The 19,085-nt window shown below is 42.3% G+C and overlaps 3 protein-coding genes across 6 annotated transcripts in view; 2 read left to right on the top strand and 1 right to left on the bottom strand.

The window, feature by feature from the left end:
• Window positions 1–567: 567 nt before the first annotated feature.
• On the top strand, window positions 568–10,510 carry xk (X-linked Kx blood group (McLeod syndrome)). The gene is made up of 3 exons (XM_026144871.1): window positions 568–1,398; window positions 5,504–5,766; window positions 8,516–10,510. Exons 1-3 carry the CDS (start codon window positions 1,154–1,156, stop codon window positions 9,442–9,444), a joined length of 1,437 nt encoding a protein of 478 aa, XP_026000656.1. The 5' UTR covers window positions 568–1,153; the 3' UTR covers window positions 9,445–10,510.
• A 1,408-nt stretch (window positions 10,511–11,918) lies between these two features.
• LOC113007864 (dynein light chain Tctex-type 3) lies at window positions 11,919–15,963 on the bottom strand. Its single transcript, XM_026144872.1, has 5 exons — window positions 15,763–15,963; window positions 14,274–14,315; window positions 14,055–14,178; window positions 13,860–13,937; window positions 11,919–12,604 (listed from the first exon to the last, which is right to left on the bottom strand). The coding sequence occupies exons 1-5, from the start codon at window positions 15,787–15,789 to the stop codon at window positions 12,528–12,530; spliced, it is 348 nt and encodes a 115-aa protein (XP_026000657.1). The 5' UTR covers window positions 15,790–15,963; the 3' UTR covers window positions 11,919–12,527.
• Window positions 15,964–17,171: 1,208 nt separating this feature from the next.
• The window catches only part of sytl5 (synaptotagmin-like 5), a 61,428-nt gene continuing 59,514 nt past the window's right edge, over window positions 17,172–19,085 (top strand). For 3 of the 4 annotated variants that reach the window (XM_026144491.1, XM_026144492.1, XM_026144489.1), the window contains exon 1: window positions 18,083–18,227. The gene's annotated coding sequence lies outside the window, so the exon portion shown is untranslated. Of the gene's footprint in view, window positions 17,273–18,082; window positions 18,228–19,085 lie in introns of those variants that run through there. The other variant, XM_026144490.1, reaches the window with a different exon arrangement.

The following is a 19,085-nucleotide window of genomic DNA, read 5'->3' as shown; positions in this document are numbered from 1 at the left end:
TTCAGATCCAACAAGATGTTGAAAACAGTCCTCGGAGATTATGGTCCATATTGACATGATAATATCGCACACTTTCTGCAGATTTGTCAGCTGCACATCCATAATGTGATTCTCACATTGCAACACATGCCAAAGGACTGTGGAGGCCATTTGAGTGCAGTGAACTGTCCCGTTCAAGAAACTAGTGTGAGATAATTTAAACTGTGCAACATGGTGCGCTATACTGCTGTAAGCAGCCATCAGAACATTGATTCACTGAAACTGTCATGGTCCGTGGAAGTGTCTGGGGATTTTCCAGCCTGAGTTAGTGTGTTTCCTGCGCGGAGGTGGTGTCCCACTTGTGTCGTTTCCACGACTAATCAGCAGGTTCTTTAGGTCAGCGCTGTCTGAATGAAACCCTTTCAAAAAATTTGGACCAGCTTGCTGGTGACAGGAGACACCGAGAATGTGTACAGTGTCAGGTTTATTTAAAGCTGACTTATGTGTTCCTTATTTTTCTCATATACAGTTACAGTAGTGTGTGTGCTCGTACAGTTTCAAATGTTTTTAGCCTCTGTCACAACTTCACTGCAGCAGAGGAACATTTGTTATGATTTGGGGGCGTCAAAGCAGCTTTGCGACTGTGTTACGTAGAGACAGTTTCCTGTGTCACGTTTGAATTGTAAGCTTTTCCTTCCTTACAGACTAGTCATAGCTCATGGTTGTTGTTTATTTGTTTGTTTTATGTTTAATTTTACGTGACATTAGTATTTGGGCTTTCTGGCTCCATGATGGATAGATTAGTAGGCCTGTGAAATTGTCCAAAAAATGAGTAAGCTGGTTAGTGAATTGTAATTGAAACTCTTAGCCTCATGGCCCTGCAGATGTTTGCACCACCATTGTAACATCAGTCTTCGGGGCGTTATCGTCTCGTTGACTGGCGCTTCAGTGCGCACTGGAGAGCGCAGCGCTTCTTGCGCCCCCAGCAGTCTCTCCCCGGGACAACACTTGGCTGTGAACCTGTCCCGCCTGCCTCACATATCGCAGACAAGCTGCTGCTCCTGCGGCGGCGTTCCTCCAACACTCCAACCGACGACTCGGTGGTTTCGTTATGGACGTGCAGACTCTGAGCGAAGCAGCGCGCCGCATTCCCCAGATGGCGGAGTGAGTGAGGATGCGATTCCCCAGTTCCATCTTTGTGTCGGTGTCTCTGTTCACGGCCGAGACCACGGCAGCGCTGTACCTCAGCTCCACGTACCGCTCCGCCGGAGACCAGATCTGGCAGGGGCTCACGCTCCTCTTCACGCTCGTACCGTCCGTGCTCGTGCAGCTCACCCTCACCTTCATCCACCGGGACCTGAGCAGAGACAGACCGCTCATTCTGCTGTTGCACATCTTGCAGCTCGGTCCCATCGTCAGGTCAGTGCTGACATGTTTACCTCCGTTTGTCAAACAGGAGCTTGGATCCCATTGTATCCACAGTGTCCACTGTGTTCTGCCGAGGGCATGTCTCTTACCTCCCACAGGTGTCGTGCCCACGGATGTTTTTTTTTCCTCTTAAAAACATGCCAGGCCTGCCAGCGCATAAGCTGCTTACAGATGGTGCGATGAATGCATTGCGCACATGCTGTTGTTTTCATTTTCTCTCGCCTTTTGTCTGGTTGGCTCCATACATACTGGCGCATGATGTGCTGTATGTCCGTGTTGTTCAGCTCGGAAGCAAAAGGCTGATCAATGTTGCCACTGTTGATCGATATATGTTACATATATACACAGCTGGCAGGCTGCTGAGCCAAAGCACTTACAGTACAATAAGGTCTTCTACCAGTTTGATCACCTTCAGCCATGATCGTTCGGGCAAAGCTGATTTATGACTGTTCTGACTGAAAGGACATTAAATCATCGTTATGAAGCCTAACTGGAGTCGCTCCACACTCACGGAGAAACCTTTAAATCATAATAGGCCCGGTCTTCCTCTTTGTATAAGCCTGAGCCCAATCCTGTACATAGAAAGCATCCCTGCTGTACACACAGAGATGAAACTGCTATCAAACATACAAACAGCAGGAAATCTGACTCTGGTAAACTCATTAAAACCCACTCATGGTTTGCAGTTGGTTGATTAATTCATTTCCAGATGGACAGAAGAGTGATTTACAGACTATGTGTGTGATTCAGTGATGAAATGGGAAGACTTGCTCTTGTCTTAGTTCAAAGTTGGTTATGTTATGGGTTGGTACATTTCTCCTCTTTTTCCTATGTTCGATAAACCAGAAATTTTGGATTAGTCATTTGGGAACTGATCAGCAGTTTCATCACAAACGCAAATCATTTTAGTAGTTGCCCAAAGGGAAGTAAACAATAGAACCCAGCGACTGATCTGCAGTGGTAAAGACTAAGCATTAAAGGTGTTTCCATTATTAAAATCGAAATAGACTTTTGTTTTTGTAACTTAAACCTAGAAAGGCTTCAGAGGGAAATCCTATCTTTCATTTGACCTAAAGGTCAGACTCATGCCATGAATGATGATGACGACTATGGAAGTGCAACTCCACATGCTCATACTACCACATCTGTTTTTATCACTCACTCTTTAAGTCCTTTCTGAGCTAAAATGCACAACTGGTTTCTCAACTGTGAACATGTATCATGTTGGACAAAACAAGCTGATTTAACAAGTAATTATTTTTTAAGATCGGTTATTTGAGCAGTTGATTAAACTCATGGGTGTTTTTCTAATCTTCCTCATTCAATTCAAGCTTTTGCTATTTTCCAAAATTAATAGACCATATTAATAACAACTGTGACAGGCAATCCTGACAATCTAAACAACCAGTATTTGCAGCCACACATACGGTAATTATGCCTCCTCATGATTCAGCTCGTGAATAGAGTCGTACTGAGCAGCACAGCCTCCCTACCCTCCCGACTGCATTCAAATGATTACTGTTCAGACCTCTACATCCTTCCTCGGTGAAGACCAGATCTAAGAATAGCACATGTCACTGCTGGCTCCTTATCTCTGACAGCAGACCGGGGAATGTCTCTCTCTTTCTCTGCTGCAGACAGCACAGCAGCACTTCCTCCTCTTGACTTCCCAAAACAACACCTCTGATATTTTGATGTGTGTCACCATCAGAGAAAGTATTCAAATCTCTCACAAGTCTGCGTTGGGTGTAATCATTTCTTCTGTTGTCGCCCTAAAGAGAAGTGCTCTTTAATCTATTTAACACTAAAGTGTTGCTGAAGAGTAGTTTGTCAAAATAACAGAAGTCTACTTCCGCCTTTTCTGCAACTCGAAATAATTTAAAGCTCATGTACAACTTAAACAAGTGCAAAAGCTTCAAAAAATTGCATAGATGTGGGATTTTTAAATGGGCGTATGCAAAATTATTAAACAAATTATCCTTAAGATGTATTTAAACCTCCAATAACATTTTTTTTAAATACTCGTGACTCTGCAGTAATGTTACAGGTCAAAAATCTAAATGTTGCTAGATGAATGGGAACAGAGGCCTCATAGGCTAAAGGGACAAATACGCAGAGCTGATCTGGGAGTGAAATGACCTTTTAACTCTTGAAAGCTTATTTGGAGAAATCTTGTTTTTTTCTTTTGTGAAGTGAGCAGTTTCTGTGGTATTTCAGGCCTGCTTGTAGAGCAAAATGACTGGATGTGCATCAGAAGTCTTTATAAAGTGACGTGTCCCAACCTGTCATCGGGGATATAAAAATAGTGGTTATAACTGCTATATTTCGTAGCAAGAAACGTGAAATAACCAAGTGAACTGGGTCACTTGTAATATGAATCCAAAGCAGATGTTTTCCTCGCGAGCTGGTGGAGACCAAAGACGAGCAAAAGAGAGCAAATGCTGATTTCAAATACACACGAGTGACTGAAGCATATGACTATCATTCTGCCAGCAGTTCATCATATGACCTGGAGTGTTGTAAACAGCTGTTTACATGATCCTGTTACATAAGTTCATGAGTTTTTGTCAGCTAAAGGATCCTGTTCTACGACGTCTTTAAGCTGTTCTACAGGATTCAGATCTGGTAGCTTGACAGACATTTTACTAAACTCATCATGATGTTCATAATGAATCCAGGTTGCTTTTGCTCTGTGACAGGCTGGGAGCAGCCATAAAAACATGCTGAACTCTAAAGGGCTGCACATGTCCAGTAATAACACTAAAATAGGCTGTGGCATTGAAACAATTGCTAATTTATATTAATGAGCCCAAAGTGTGCCAAGATGACAAGACAACACCACCCCTCCCCCAACAGAAAAGCCACAGCTTTTTTGTATTCAGCTGACATCTTCAGCTTCAGTCTCAGGATCGGACTCATTTTTCACTGCAAGATGCTGTTCTGCTCAGCAGTTAAGAGTGGTTATCTAAGTCACCGTAACCTTTTTCTTATCTCCATCCAACCCGACCGTTTTGGCATCACCGTCTGCAGCACTGCTGCTGACACGATGGGTTTTTTGGTTGTTTTTTACTCAGATGTCTCTGAGTAAACTCTAGAGACATCTGCGGTGAAAATCCCAGGAGAGTTGCAGTTTTAAAAATAGTGAAATCGAGCCATCTGGCGCTGTGATCACATTTTTTTCACAATTCTGTTGTTTAATGAAAACATCTGCAGGATTTTGCATCACCAATAGTCGAATAGTTACATGGGATTGCAGGTGTTCAGGTATTCCTGACAACATGCTTTGCTCTGCAGAGACAGAGCGCGAGACTGATATTCACCCTTGAATGACGTCGTTTATTTTTACTAACTCAGTGACGCGTTCACTAAGCACGTCTGTTCAGTGTAAGTCATGCTGATAAACGGTGTGTCCCTGAGCACTCCTGTGGCTAAATCCTTGCGACTTGCTGTTTACCGGCTGTGCATCAGCACTGCTTGACAAGGACAACGCTGCCTCAACCTTTGGCGCTTTGCCCGCTCTATGCACCTCAGTGTTTTTAGAGTCGCACTTGCCAATACATGACTCTGTCCTGTCATTGAGGCCTCATTTGACACAGATAATGGATAGCCAAATGAGGATCATATGAAAATTACCCCTGGCTCTTTGGGCTTCTGTAGCTGCTCATAATTCTGAGCAACAAGCATTGAATTAATATGCAGAATAAGCTATATGTATTCTTCAGCTATACTTATTATAAACAGTAATAAACTTTATGTTACATCAAATTTAAGCTCTGCATAATAGCATTTTTCCTGTAAAGTACAACCTCACATAAACTCACAAGACTATATAATCAGCAAGCAGAGAAATGGACTAAATCGGCCTTAGAAGGAAAATGAGTCCTTTCCTTAAAGAGCTGTTATGGCCATTAAAAGATAAGCACAGTTCATTTGCCTTATGCTGGTCAGTGTTTCTAAATTAAATAAAGAGAACTACCTTTACAACACTGTGCTGAATTATTAGATTAGAGGGTTGTTAATGAGACAGTACAATATATCCAACTTTCATCAGGTGGATGAAATCCGATGCACACGCTCATCTCCTCTCCTGTTTCAGGTGTCTGGAGGCCTTCTGCATCTACGGCAGCGTGGGCCGCGTGGAGGAGCCTTATGTCAGCATCACGAGAAAGAAGCAGATGCCCCGCAGGGGTCAGGCAGAGGAGGTGGAGCGGCAGGTTGGGCAGGCAGAGGGGAAACTGTTTACGCACCGAGCGGCCTTTGCCCGCACCTCTGTCATTCAGGCCTTCCTGGGATCAGCCCCCCAGCTCACGCTGCAGCTCTACATCTGCGTCCTGCAACAAGGGGTGTCCATCGGAAGAGGTGAGGGGAGCACGTATGACGTAAGCGTGTGTTTGTGTGGGACCGGACAGTTTTATGGATCATCCACCCATCCGGCTCTGCTAAGAGTCCGTCACAGGTCCTCTACAATGTGGGCTGATCAGCTAAGTGCGATATTGGAAATGAGAGAATGGATGTTTTCATGAGTCAAAGTGGTGTTATGTAACCGCCTCTCTGATACTAAAGATGGAAAATGGTGATTCTGTTTGCCAACAGGGAGCCAGGCTGTGTGTGTTTCTGTGTATGTGGAGTGGGGGGGTGAGCAGGTCTATTCCTGAGTATTCCTGGGAGAAATCGAGTAAAGGGTTCAAACAGTCAAACTAGGACATCTGGTCTTTGAATTGGGTCAAAATAAAAGATTTTATAAATATCTCAGTCTTATTTTGTGTCATAGCCCGAACATGAAAATCTTAAATTACATATTTTAAATCTGTCCTAAAATAATGGTCCCATATTGCTATAGTCATTTATACTCATACCGCCAATTTAAGATCCCATCTTTATTTTCTTGCGAGTGTAAATTGTTCACTTACATGGAAAGCACAAACAGCTTTTTGTTTTGTTTTTTAAAATCTTTCTGAAATCGATCTGTGAACACATGAAGAAACAACCGTCTAACTTCACTCATAATTTGTATATAAACCAACTAAAGTAACTGAAGTGTTGTTACGACCCCCTCTGCTAGGCGACAGGAGGGGAGAAACATACACCAGCCCTCTCACAAAATCTGAGTAAATAAGGGGTTTTAGAACAGAAAAGAACAGGCAAGAGTAAAAGCTTAGGGTTAACTAAGGCAAGCCAGCATCACAAAACTCTAATGAAACTAAGTTCAGCTGTATACCAGGTTTAAACAAAGAGCAACACAGCAAACAGGTTTAACAAACAAGCTTCACATGCAAAGCAGACGAGGAGGCCACTGCATGTTCACCTCAGAGCAGCAGTTCACCATAGTGTGAAGGATCTTCAGCCTTTTATACTCCCCGGTACAGACAATCAGCCAGTCAATTGGTCATGGAGTGGTCATGGGATCTCCAGGCAGCCAATCGTCCGCGAGGTCTGGCACACTGTGATCTGCATAAGCACAAAAGGGTAGTCTCACTCTCTCCAAGGCCCAGGGCCGTAACAAGTGTTAAATGGGATGTTAATGGCTCAGCATGTGTAAAATATTTTATGAAAGAAAACTAGTTTGTATAAAATTATGTTGCATGTAATTAAACTGTGATATGTTGTTCTTCTTTTAACCTTTTTGGGTTTATAAATAGAGAAATAACCTAAAACTTTAGGCCTGTATGTATTTAGAGGCCTATCTCTGCTTTGTGCCTTGTTACTTTAATACTGTGTACCTAGGGGAGAAAGCTTTAACTACACCTTCAGTCTGCTTTTGATTTGTTTCAATTAGCAATCTCTAATCACAGATTAGTTTCACGTGCAGAAAATGCCAAGTTAATGGTATCATGTCTGTGAAGGTTCATCCACTTCTCCCTGTGATTCAGTCTATCCTGTAATAAACTAAAAATGTCAGCCTTATTACTGTTCTCGAATATTACAGAAAACATAGTAATTTTGACAGCAGAAATTTAAACTCATACCAAGCTTCTTTTATATGCACAGGACGTCTGTTTTCTTCCAGCTGTGAAATGAGTCTGCAGTGGCCTGTCATATCTGTCTTTGAGTGAGACGTTCTGTCAGTGCTCCAACGTCACTGCAGTGATAACACTGTGTGACAGCTTTCATAGTCATCAGTGGATATTTTCTTATTTTCATTCTCTGTAAACCCTGGAGACAGTTGTTAGAAAATCCCAGTAGATTAGCGGTTTCTGAAAAAACGAACGCAAACATCCTTCTTCTCCATTCTGATGCTTAGTTTAACTTCAGCAGGTTGCTTTGATCGTGTACGAATGCCTAAATTGAGTTGCTGCATGCGACAGCTGAACTATGGACACGCGCACACATACACTTAGACTTACACTGATAGGCACTCACTCATCCCCCCTCCCTTTCCAACGCCTTCGATGCTTGTTTCCTGCGAGGGAACACGGCGGGTCTGTGTGCCGCGCTGGAATGGTAGCGCTGTGCAGGGCGGCTGCTGTGTTCGCTTCGGATTACTCCTCACCCCCCACCCACCCCTGTGGCTTATCATGTCTTCACATTGTTGTGCTGTGGACATTTATGTGCTTTTTTGTGCAGAGGAGTTTTTTTGTTTCCTGTTCTCATGCTGTCCTACCATGGAAGCATAGCATGAGTTGGGGTCTCTTTTTTTCCTCTTGTACTTTCCCCATTGTAGTGTACATTTCAATGTTTTTTCTCTGATTCTACCAATCTCCGACCTGTATGTTTGCATGTAATGTTTGTGCTATATGTGTAAGGTCGGGGGGGGGTCCCATTTCACTGCAGGGCAACCTGCATGTGACGAATAAAGCTTTGATTGATTGATTGATTGATTGAGATATTTATCTTAATTACCAGTTAAGCAGATGTACCTTACAAAGTAGATGGTGAGTTTAAAGCTCTATTATCATATTTTTTCTCTCAGAAATCTGGCAACGCAGTACTTCATGTACACACTCACCTTGGTAGAAGAGTTTTTCAGGAACGAAGCAGTGTTTACATGGAATGAGCTGCAAAGTATCCTAAACTGGAGACGTGCTTTCACTGATTTATAGGCAGATTTGTTTGTTTTATTTTTTCCACCTTTTTTAAAAAAATGACTCTGTCTCTATCTGCATGTCAGGCACACTGATGGTGATCTCCCTCCTGTCCATTGTGTATGGAGCCCTGCGCTGCAACATATTGGCCATCAAGATCAAATATGATGACTATGAAGTGGACGTCCGGCCTATGGCTTATGTTTGCATATTCCTGTGGCGAAGCTTTGAGATCGCCACTCGCGTTGTGGTTTTGGTCCTGTTCAGTTCGGTGCTCCAGCTTTGGATCCTGCCCGTGGTTCTGCTGAACTTCCTCGTTTTCTTCCTCTACCCCTGGATCCTGTTCTGGCAGAGCCACTCCCCTTTCCCTGAGAATATAGAAAAAACTCTGACCAGAGTGGGAACCACCATCGTGCTTTGCATGCTCACGTTCCTCTACGCTGGCATCAACATGTTCTGCTGGTCTGCCGTGCAGGTGAAACTCAGTGACCCAGACCTCATCAACAAGTCCCAGAACTGGTATCGCATGGCCGTGTACTACATGTTGCGTTTTGTGGAAAATGCCTCGCTGCTCTTGCTCTGGTACATCTATAAAACAGACATCTACAAGTTCATCTGTGCCCCGCTGCTGGTGCTGCAGCTGCTGGTAGCCTACGCCATCGCCATCTTTTTCATGCTGGTCTTCTACCAATTCTGCCACCCATGTCGGAGGCTCTTCTCCTCCAGCATGACCCAGGGCCTTTGGGATTGCTCCTCACTTCTCTGCCTGATGTGCAGCTCTGGCTCTCCACAGAACCGGCCCATGATGAAGGAGGCCCCGACCCCATCTGCGCCAAAAGAGCCAGCCACACAGCGGCCCCACGACACAGCCAGCGACAGCACAGACGACATGCCTAACGACACGACGTATGACATGCTCAATGACACCACCTTCGACACGCCGAACGAAATGGACAGCAACATAGGAGGTGGAATAAATGGCGACATTAGACACAGTGTACCCTGCACCGTTTAACGCATCAGAATTATTCTTACGTGCCATTAAGAGGACATTATCTAACCTTCTTTAATCTTTTTAAGTGCCACATGGATCCCTCATACATCCATTGCAATTCTACATGAAGCAAATGTGTCCTTAACGTGAGAGCTATCCTTGCTGTAAACGCGCAGCCTGTCTTATCAGACTACATGCCAACAATTCATCCTGGAGCCTTTAAAACCAAGAAAAAACCCACAGGCACCATCACCTCACTCTCTTCTTTAGGTTCGGAGACCGTGTCCACGTATATGCTGCATTTACTGATCACAAGGAGCCAATGCATTTGAAGTGATTGTATTTAGTGTCTCTTTGGCATGGAGGCGTGCATGTGTGGAGCCTCAGACGAGGTGTAACTGGTTACTCTGCAGAGGAGGGGGAGAGCCGGCCCCGTGCTAGTTTTTTTGGCCACAATTATGCTTTTGTACTCCTTAATAAGAGCTTTAAGATTAATACGCGCTGCTTTCGTGATGTGCTCGTGTTTGATGATGAGATGTTAATCGCCACACGTTGTAAAAGAGCCTGTTCCATCGCCAGACATACTGTTACTGTAAAGCACGGACATTCCCAATGGCTTTTGCACGTTTACACAAAAAAAGAAAGGACTTTGGTGGTTTGGTTCATTTTTTGAGCAGCAGCAGCTGTAGTGATGTGCTTTGTTTGGATGTATTTGCATTTTCCTTTTCTTATTTTCGCCTATTATGTCTGTCAACTGTGTTTCTGTCTGTCTGTCTCTTTAGTTGGAAAATTTACACTGAGTGCACGCGAAACATTTACTGTATCTAACTGAAAAAGAGTCTGTGTTTTGAACTGTTAAAAGTATTTATTCTTATTTCAACCCTTAATGTACTAAGAAAGCAAGAGATAGAGAGAGAATGTGATTGTGGTTGTTTTTGCACTAACTACTTTTTGCAACGTGTCTGCAGAGAGATGATGACCTCGGGAATCACATGAATGCTTCTTATGTTTGTACAAATAAGAAAAGCACTGTTTAAGCCAAAAAAAAATTAATATACACATCAAACATACAGAGACACAAAAGGAGGCACTGAAAATATGAAGTCGTACTTAAAAAAAAAAAGAAATTAAATTTATATTTATATGTGAATATTGTCTTGCATTATTTTGATCTGTCACGCAATGTGAATCTGTGCTGACCTCTAGTGGTTGATCAGTGAAACTGCCTGTTTTAGCAAATCCTCGTTTGCAGATGACTAGTGAATTTTGCTCTATCCTGACTTACTGAAGTGACCTGGGAGGGATCTGTGTGGCTAGTGGGATGCTCTAAATGCAAATTAAAGGCACCCACTGTTTACTTAATTATCTACTTTAGCAAAGGTGCATTGGCACACCCTTTATAAAAGACTTCTTTTCAGTGGGTTGGAGGTGGACACAGAGAAAATCAGGATATTTAATCAGAAATAAAAATAAATTTGACGTAAATGTTGAGAATAACTTGTGTTTCAGTTAAAAAGTGTGTGGCAGCATTGTGCACCAGCTGAAGATGAGACAGGGAGGACTGGCTAACACCAACATACAAAGAATTACAGTAATCCCATGGTAAAGATGTGGATTATGGTTTTAAAATTAGATTTCAACAATGTTTTTTTTTTTTTTTTTTTTAAATCTTCACCAACTGTCTCACCTGAAAGAAGCTGGATTTCACCACTGCACTGATCTGACCATCCGGTCTAAAGCCGCTGTCCATCCTAAAACAAAAGTTTGTGACAGTAGGCTATCCATACTGTGCCATAGGGTAAGTCCCACCGGTGACATCAGAAACAAAAACAATCACCTCTTAAAATTTAAGACTTAGGCTTAAGATTTAGAGCCATGCAAGCTTTTAGTTTCTCAAGACACTCAATTCAAATTTGAATAAAGCAGTCATCCTTCCCAATAGCAGAGGCCCAAGTATTGAGCCCTGTGGAACCCCACATGACTAATATGAAAAGTTCTCTGAGCCAGGTACGCTCTGAATCACTCCAGAGCAGTGCCAGAAATGCATACACAATGCTCCAAGTGGTATACAAAAATATGCTACACTGAGTTGAAGGCAAGTTTAAGCAAATGTGGTGCTATGAAGAGACCAGAAACTAGAGTGAAAAACCAAGTACGCTGTACTCCAACACTGGTTAAATCCATCCTCTCATCCAAAGGTGTTGGCCTTCAGCTTCTTTATCAGTGCTCACGAAAACACACAGTGGAACATCTTTAAGGACTTTATTGGACAAAATTCAACAAAAACAGTCTTGAACTCAACAGTAATACAGAAGATCTTAAAAAAAAAAAAAAAGAAAAGAAAAAAAATCCTGGTTACAGGGACTGACCATTAAATGCATCACAGGAAAAACACTGTTGTTTTGTCTAAACATTTCAATAGCTTATTAAAATATTAATATAGACTAGTAGAAATACAGTATACTGTAGTGATTACTTAAACAGAGCTTCTCTAACATACAAAGCTTCTTGTAGTCATAGTTCAGTTTCTATTAAGGGAACATAGTGAAGGAGACAAAGTTGCAAACATGCTAACATTTTCTAATTAGCAGCACAAAGCACAGTTGAGACTGAAGGAATGTCATCAATTAAAATTAAAAATTAAAATAGTTTTTCCTGAGGGATGAATATCAGTGCTAAATTTAATAAGAAACAATCCAATGAATGTTCAGATATTTCAGTCAAAAACACAAATGTAAACTTCCTGCTGCACACAAAGAGCAGTCATCTGTTTTTACACAACAGGAAAAAAAAATACAGTCAACATGTGGTACTTCTGGGCCAAAGAAAACACCTGAGCATGTTTGAAAAGTACTTTCCAAACAGGTCTGTTTGCAGATCATGACTCCAGTCCAGACCAAACAACATGTTGTCACTGTCAGACCTGCACGTATTCACAGGCTGCCAACTCACAAACCAAAACTGTTGTTCCTGCCTGCAGGGAGAAATAGATACTTGTAGGTCAGCGTCTATCAGAGGGTATATAATCAGAGGCTCTTCAGTGTCATTCAAGCAAAGTTTGAGACATGACAGTGTTCGAAGATGGAGAGGTGGGCGCAGGGCTGTCACAGCGCCACAGCTACAGCAAACACACTGACCACACAGTACATGGTGCGGTTCTCCCACCTGACAGTACAGCTCCCTGAAAACCCACAGACAAGCAGAGGAAATTACTCCAAATCATACATGAAATACATGTTTTTATGATTCCATTTATAAACCAGTTTTGTGGGCAAGTTATTCAATAGATCAAAAAAAAAAAACTGACCAACAACCATGGCACCATGCATCAACATAAGGGAGGCAAATCTGGTCTGAGTGTTGGGGGGTGTTACAACCCACCTCTCATAAATTAATTAACCCGGTTTAATCCAAAATGTAACATCAGTGTCATATGTAAAATGCAAACACGGATATTAACTATTATTATTGTTATTTCCACAATTATAGCTCCAAGTTGGCAGCACAGTGGTGTGGTGGTTAGCACTGTTGCCTTATAGCAAGGAGGTCCTGGGTTTGAATTCACCCCCTCTCTGGGCGCTCTCTGAGCCTGTGTGGGTTCTCCAGCTTCTGTGTATGTTAGGTTAAATGGAGATTCTGCATTATAGCAAGAAAATGTGATTTATTCTAACATTTGAAAACAAAAAACAGAAAGGAGGTTTCTGGCACAACTTCACCAACTTCTAAGCTACATAGAGAAAAGAATAAAAGATCAGTCTCTCCAGTCTATTTAAGCCTAGTCCTTGACTAAAAACTTCTTTCAATGGCAATCATAATCAAAGTTTTCTAAGATTAGGCTTAATCCATGTGTGGGAAACTGAGCCTTTAACTTATCCTCTTCTCCATGAACCTTGGTCGTGGGTGAAGCAGTCCCAGAAACTTCTTTAGGAGCACTCCCTGTCGACAGGGACGTTTCAGTTTTAATGAAAGTCTGAAAAAATTAGAAGTCCAGTAACTGGTGACGAAGACCAGAGTGTAGATCAAACAGTTAAGTTGTTCCATGTGCTGAAAATATTTTTTTGGAGTTTTAATTTCCTCCATGGGATTAATAATTACAAGAACACGTTTAGGTTTCATTATGATTTCATCTGCTTGCAGGCAGGTCTATGCTGGTCCGGCCATCTACTTATATTTTTATTATAAGATCATTCCTCTATTTTATGCTGTGGGTGATTGAGTACCTCTGTATTTTGACTGTTGTGGTTATTTTTTGTTTGTTTTAAATCAGTAAAAAAAAAAAAAAAAAAAATCACTAGATAAAACTGATTATTTTCTCCTCTTGGATGTGGAGGAGAAAAAGTGGCACATCACTCTAATGTGTTATCATTTGTGCCACTTCCAATTAAAAATATTGGATTTAAATTATTTTGAAATGTTTGTTTTTTTGAGTGTCTCACCATCAGTGGCTGTGTCCCAGTAGCAGGAGTTGGCTGTGTGGAGCCCAGCGCCGCTCTTCTGCATGATCGTACAGTTCACTGGGACAGATCAGAGAGCGGCTTTACAACAAACACACGCTTACCTTCACACACAAGCGCTACAAATAAGCTTGATGTCCTGGAAGCTCACGTTATCGAACACAGGGACTTGCTCACCTATGTATTTGAACGCCCGACCTTGTTTCACCAGGTGAGTGAGTGAATGCTCCACTATACTGGCCGTCCACTGGTTGACTTTACTCTGGTTATAATCTGTTCCACCGATGACGCCTTCAACGCACTGAGATTAAATCAGTAAACAGGAAGTCATCCATCCATCTGATTGCATTTAAAATACTGTTTATTATGAATGTTTCCAAAGATTAGAGAACATACCTCTTTTACCGAGACACTGATCTCATCGGGATTAAAGCCGACCTGCAGGATCAGTTTTAAAAGAAGCACAAAGAGGATCCGGGTTATTCCATGAATGTTCAATCACTGCCTCCACCTGAATCCCTCAACATCAACAGATTTTGTGTGCGGTCATTTTCGTATATTTAATCAAGTGATGCGAAATCTGATGTTCATGCTACAAAAATAGTCCTCATTACAGGTCCTTGAAGTACACAGGGCAGGCTGAAATTTGGCCCTTTTTAATTCATCATATTTTTCCCAGTACACGAGATTAAAAACAAGTGAGAATTTCAAACCAAAATCTGTTTTACAGGCAACTTTGACACCAATATCATAGGATACGTCATAGTTTCAACTGCACAAATGAACTCCTATGACACAGAGGAACAGAGACGTGCATTTGTATCCTGGATGTTTTATTTGTTTTCTGACAATTCACTGGCGAAAACTTCAAAAAGTACATTTTGATTAAACCTGGTGATGTCATAGGCGGCTGGTTTAAAAAGAAAGTTAAAGACTTCATTTTAATCTGAGTAAAAATAATCTGAACTGGAAATCATCCTAAATAAATCACATAAAAATCCAAGTCCATGTTTCATTTGTTTTGTTTTGTTTTTAAATGCACGCTTCGGTAATTTTATATGCGTGTGTATTTTCTCTAAAATAACGTGCCCATAAACGCACCACTGAACTCTCATTAAGGTCGACATTCTGCTTTGAAATTAAAGTTGCATGAATTACATTTTTGAATCACAGTTAAACTAAGTATTACTAAATGAGTCAGCTTGCCCTCACCTCTGCAAGTAACTAATAACCATTTTATTTTATTTTTAATGAGAGCAGGAAGTTCTTGTCCTACTGCGCTTCCTGTTTGTATAGCAGAGGATTTATTGCTTTGTATAATGGAGATTTGAGACCAAACCACAGAAGTGTCCAACTCCAGGCCTCAAAGACCAGTGTCCTGCAGGTTTTAGATATCAATGATTTATTCATTACCAGCCACTAAAGAATTTCGAGACATGTTGAGGAGGAAATTTAGTCATTTAAATCAGCTGTGTTGGATCAAGGACAAATCTAACACCTGCAGGACACCGGCCCTTGAGGCCTGGAGTTGGACACCCCTGAAGGCTTTTCTCATTTCTCCAATTTGTGCCTCCTCGTCTCCTATCCCTGTGACCTGGAAAGCAATGTCAGTGCACCACAATGAAGGATGTTTGCATCAGGAGGATAGAGAAAGCTGTATTATTTGTTATTAATATTAATATCAGATGATTAACTGCATGATCACATTTTCCCTTCATTGTATTTGAGGCTGGGTTAAATTAAAACAAATGTTATCGCCTTAAATAAATCTGATAACAGGACCACACCTAGCTAACAGGCTAAGCTAGCAGCTAGGTAATTTAGCTGTAAGTTTACTGCTGGCTGCGGACCTTTGGATGAACTTCGCTCATAAAGAAAGCCGTACCTCCTCTCCAGAGTTATACTCCTCCATCGCTGCCGTCACAGATAACACTGCTGCCTGCCCTCTTTGTGGTCTCCGGTGTGTCGGCTGTTATTGTTCCTGTTCACTTCCTCTTGTTCGCGGATGACGAGCGACGAGAAGAGCTGGACCCGCAGCCTGAAGCGGGACTCTGTTTTCTCTGTATCGCCTCTCAGTGGCTCAGTTCAGACATTACAAAAGCGTTTTAGCACAGAAGCGCCACACAGAAAGAAATATACTGAGAAACACAAGAGGAGAAAACATTTGTGAAACCTTTAGGATGACTAAGATTCATCAAATATGTTAGAAAAATGACTATACTTATTATATTACTATTCTTTTTTGGGGGGATAAACATGGTCAGCAACAACACTCAGGTAAGCTGTGGTGTTTAAATTATGCTCCGGTCCAAAGGGCTGAAAATATCCCACACACCATTACACATTTCACTCTCTACTCACGTCCTCTGATGCAAACAAGCTGCCAAATGTTGCCCATAAATGAAGTGAAATGGATTTAAACAGCATTTATAAAGGATGACTGGCAGGAAGCCCTGGTCAAACCTATCTCTACATTTAATAGACTGAGAGAGACTCAGTATAAGATTTGTTATGGACTACATATCACTGTTGTTTTGCACAAGACAAATCTCTCTCTCTCTCTCTCATCTGTGCATTAAGTGCCATTCTGATAGGGAGGAAGCATCAATTGATTTCCAAGTTCTGGACAATGATTTCCAAAGAACATAATGAGATATTTAAAATAAAGATAAAATGTTAAAATCCTGGCGTTTTCCTCTTAAGCCTCCCCTCCCCAACCACAGCGCATTAAAGCCTTCTGGAGAAGTTCCTTGTAATTGCCAGAAAGTGTATTTTACACAGTTGGATCAATGCTTCTGAGCCAAGTGTTACCCTTTGTTACCGGGAATGAAAAGACTACACACAACTTTGTTTTGTGTGTGTGTGTTAAACTGTTTGGTGTTCATTGATAAAACTTAAGAACAAGTATTGGGGGAGAAACAAAGAAGATTGCACAAAAGCCAAATGATCTAATTGATTAGAACAATTATTAGACTGATCATTTTTTACTTTTACATATAGGATTTTGCTGTAGCCTACTTGTAAAACAATCATACTGCATTATTTTCATTTGCTTAATGGTATGATGGCTAAGCATCCATCCATTATCTTCCTCTTATCTGACCTTGGGTCACTTTTTGCAGCAGGGTAAACAGGATGTTGTTGACGCCCTTCTTCAGCAACACTTTCCAGTTCCTCCTGCAGGATTCCGAGGGGTTCCAGTGCCAGATGAGATAAATGACCTTCCCAGTCGGTTCTAGATCTAACCCAGAGTTTCTTTCAGGTTGGGCAAATATCTGAAAAACCTCCAGAGGGAACCACCTCAAGCAGCTCCTTCTGAGCCAAATGAGCAGCGACTCTACTCGGCGCCATCTCTAAGGCTGAGCCTAGCAATGAAGGCTGGGCTGTGGGTAAAGGTGGGTGTCTGACCCCCAGCTTCACAGACTGGCAAAAAGCATTTGTTAATTTTTTCAGATTTGTTGCAACATTTTTAATTTGATTAAATTATTATTCAGTCATATCTCTCTAACCCTTCAAATGATCCCAGTAGGTGTTCTGTTTTTTTAACGAGTTACTATATTAAAGAGTTCACTTCCATTTTGCGGCTGATTGCTCAGTGTGTTGAACAAAAACAGACAAATACAGCTGCTTGGTGTGTGGATGGATGAGTCAGATTGTGTTTGACATTTTAAATGTAACCAGAAATCCTTTTTATTTCAGACTCCTGCACTGTTTACCAAAAGGTGTGCGGCACACAGACATAAACAAGTTGTGTGCCTTGTTAATATTGATTTGTGTGTTTTATCCAAAGATAATCAACCCTCCCAGTCCTTCGTGAGACTAGTAAATAAACAGTCACTCTACAGCAGGCATCTCCTGCGGCCATTACCACAGAAATACAGACTCCCAGAGGATGCCAGCAGGGAAATCCATAATACATAATGTAGCAGTGACAAGTGGGAGTTTCCCTCAGCCTAGATCTGCACTGCAGTGTGCGCTTTATGAACCGACTTGCCCTTTAAAGTTTAATTTATACGGACAATAAGAAGAAAAAGAATGAATGTCGCATTGTCAGAAAAGAGCCATTTCTCTGTCTCTCTTTCTCTCTGGCTCTCTCATTCACACACACACACACACACACACACACACACACACACACACACACACACACACACACACACACACACACACACACACACACACACACCACGCCCCCTCCTGTCGGGAACACCCTGGCTGTGGATCTCTGCCTTCAGACGGTGCTGAGGCGCACCGACAGGCTCTCACACGGTTCATGATTCTCGGGCTGACTCCGCAGCCGGCCGTGCTCACCCCCCTCCGGACCCTCACCGTGAAAGGCGAGCACACCAGGTAAGACACCGCCGCTCTGCAGGTCAGCCGGCAGCGCTCCGGGACGCTGAAACACCGGCGCGTTGCATACGGCACATATGGTCAGCAGTGCAGCTTGTTCGCAGTTCCTGATGTTTTATTTGTGCCTTTTCCTTGTTTTGCGGGGACGAAAGAGGAGGGGAGGGGGCTCTCTCCGTCCACCATCACGACCACGACCTCAGAGGACTCAGCACACATCAGTGGGTCCAGACAGCCCCGCTTCTTACCTAAAGTTAGGCGCGTTTGGGCAGGTGCATTGCAGCAGAAAGCTGGTATTTCCCTTCTTGCCTCCGCTGATTTCGACGGTAGATTTACCTGTTCGTTAATTTAATAACCTGTTGAGAATGTGTTGCACTGCTGAACTTGTTCCAGCAGACCGAAGAGCTGTTAAAGATGATGTGAAACATAAATAAAGCACAAACAATGCGTGTTTAGATCAAGTGATCTGAGCTGGGTTTGATGTGACAAGAAGTGACCGTGTAACAAGGCTGTTTCATCCTATTCTTATAATAAACCGAGTTTTAGCCTAATTAGTGATGACCTTGTCCGCGGAGTCACCAGGATATCCCACCAGGTCTTTTCATGGGGATTTCACCATAAAGGTGACAGGCGCACAGCAGTGGCCTCGGGATGCTGCTGAATGTATGGAGGCTGGGCTGGTTGTGTGACACAGTGCTCATTGTACTCTGGCTGCGCTGATAAAGAAACAGGCTGACCTCATTCTGCTGTTCAGAGGTGGGTTTTGCTTCAGATGAGCAGAGGTGCATGTGGGTGATTCAGAAATGAGAAGTTCTTCTTCCATTTGGTGGTTGAAATGTTGTCAGCTGCAGGATGTAAAAA

The sequence above is a fragment of the Astatotilapia calliptera genome, chromosome 16 (genome assembly GCF_900246225.1).
Source record: "Astatotilapia calliptera chromosome 16, fAstCal1.2, whole genome shotgun sequence".
In the NCBI taxonomy this organism is placed as follows: domain Eukaryota; kingdom Metazoa; phylum Chordata; class Actinopteri; order Cichliformes; family Cichlidae; genus Astatotilapia; species Astatotilapia calliptera.
This window is presented reverse-complemented; position numbering and strand designations above follow the sequence as displayed.

Bases quoted from the DNA above. Each gene is read 5' to 3' on its own strand.
- xk (XM_026144871.1), top strand. From the start codon at position 1,154: ATGCGATTCCCCAGTTCCATCTTTGTGTCGGTGTCTCTGTTCACGGCC. The intron at 1,399-5,503 runs GTCAGTGCTGAC...CTCCTGTTTCAG, and splicing joins CAGCTCGGTCCCATCGTCAG to GTGTCTGGAGGCCTTCTGCA. The intron at 5,767-8,515 runs GTGAGGGGAGCA...TCTGCATGTCAG, and splicing joins AGGGGTGTCCATCGGAAGAG to GCACACTGATGGTGATCTCC.
- LOC113007864 (XM_026144872.1), bottom strand. From the start codon at position 15,789: ATGGAGGAGTATAACTCTGGAGAGGAG. The intron at 14,179-14,273 runs GTATGTTCTCTA...ATTTAATCTCAG, and splicing joins TCAGTGTCTCGGTAAAAGAG to TGCGTTGAAGGCGTCATCGG. The intron at 12,605-13,859 runs GTGAGACACTCA...GTGGGTTTTCAG, and splicing joins CTGGGACACAGCCACTGATG to GGAGCTGTACTGTCAGGTGG.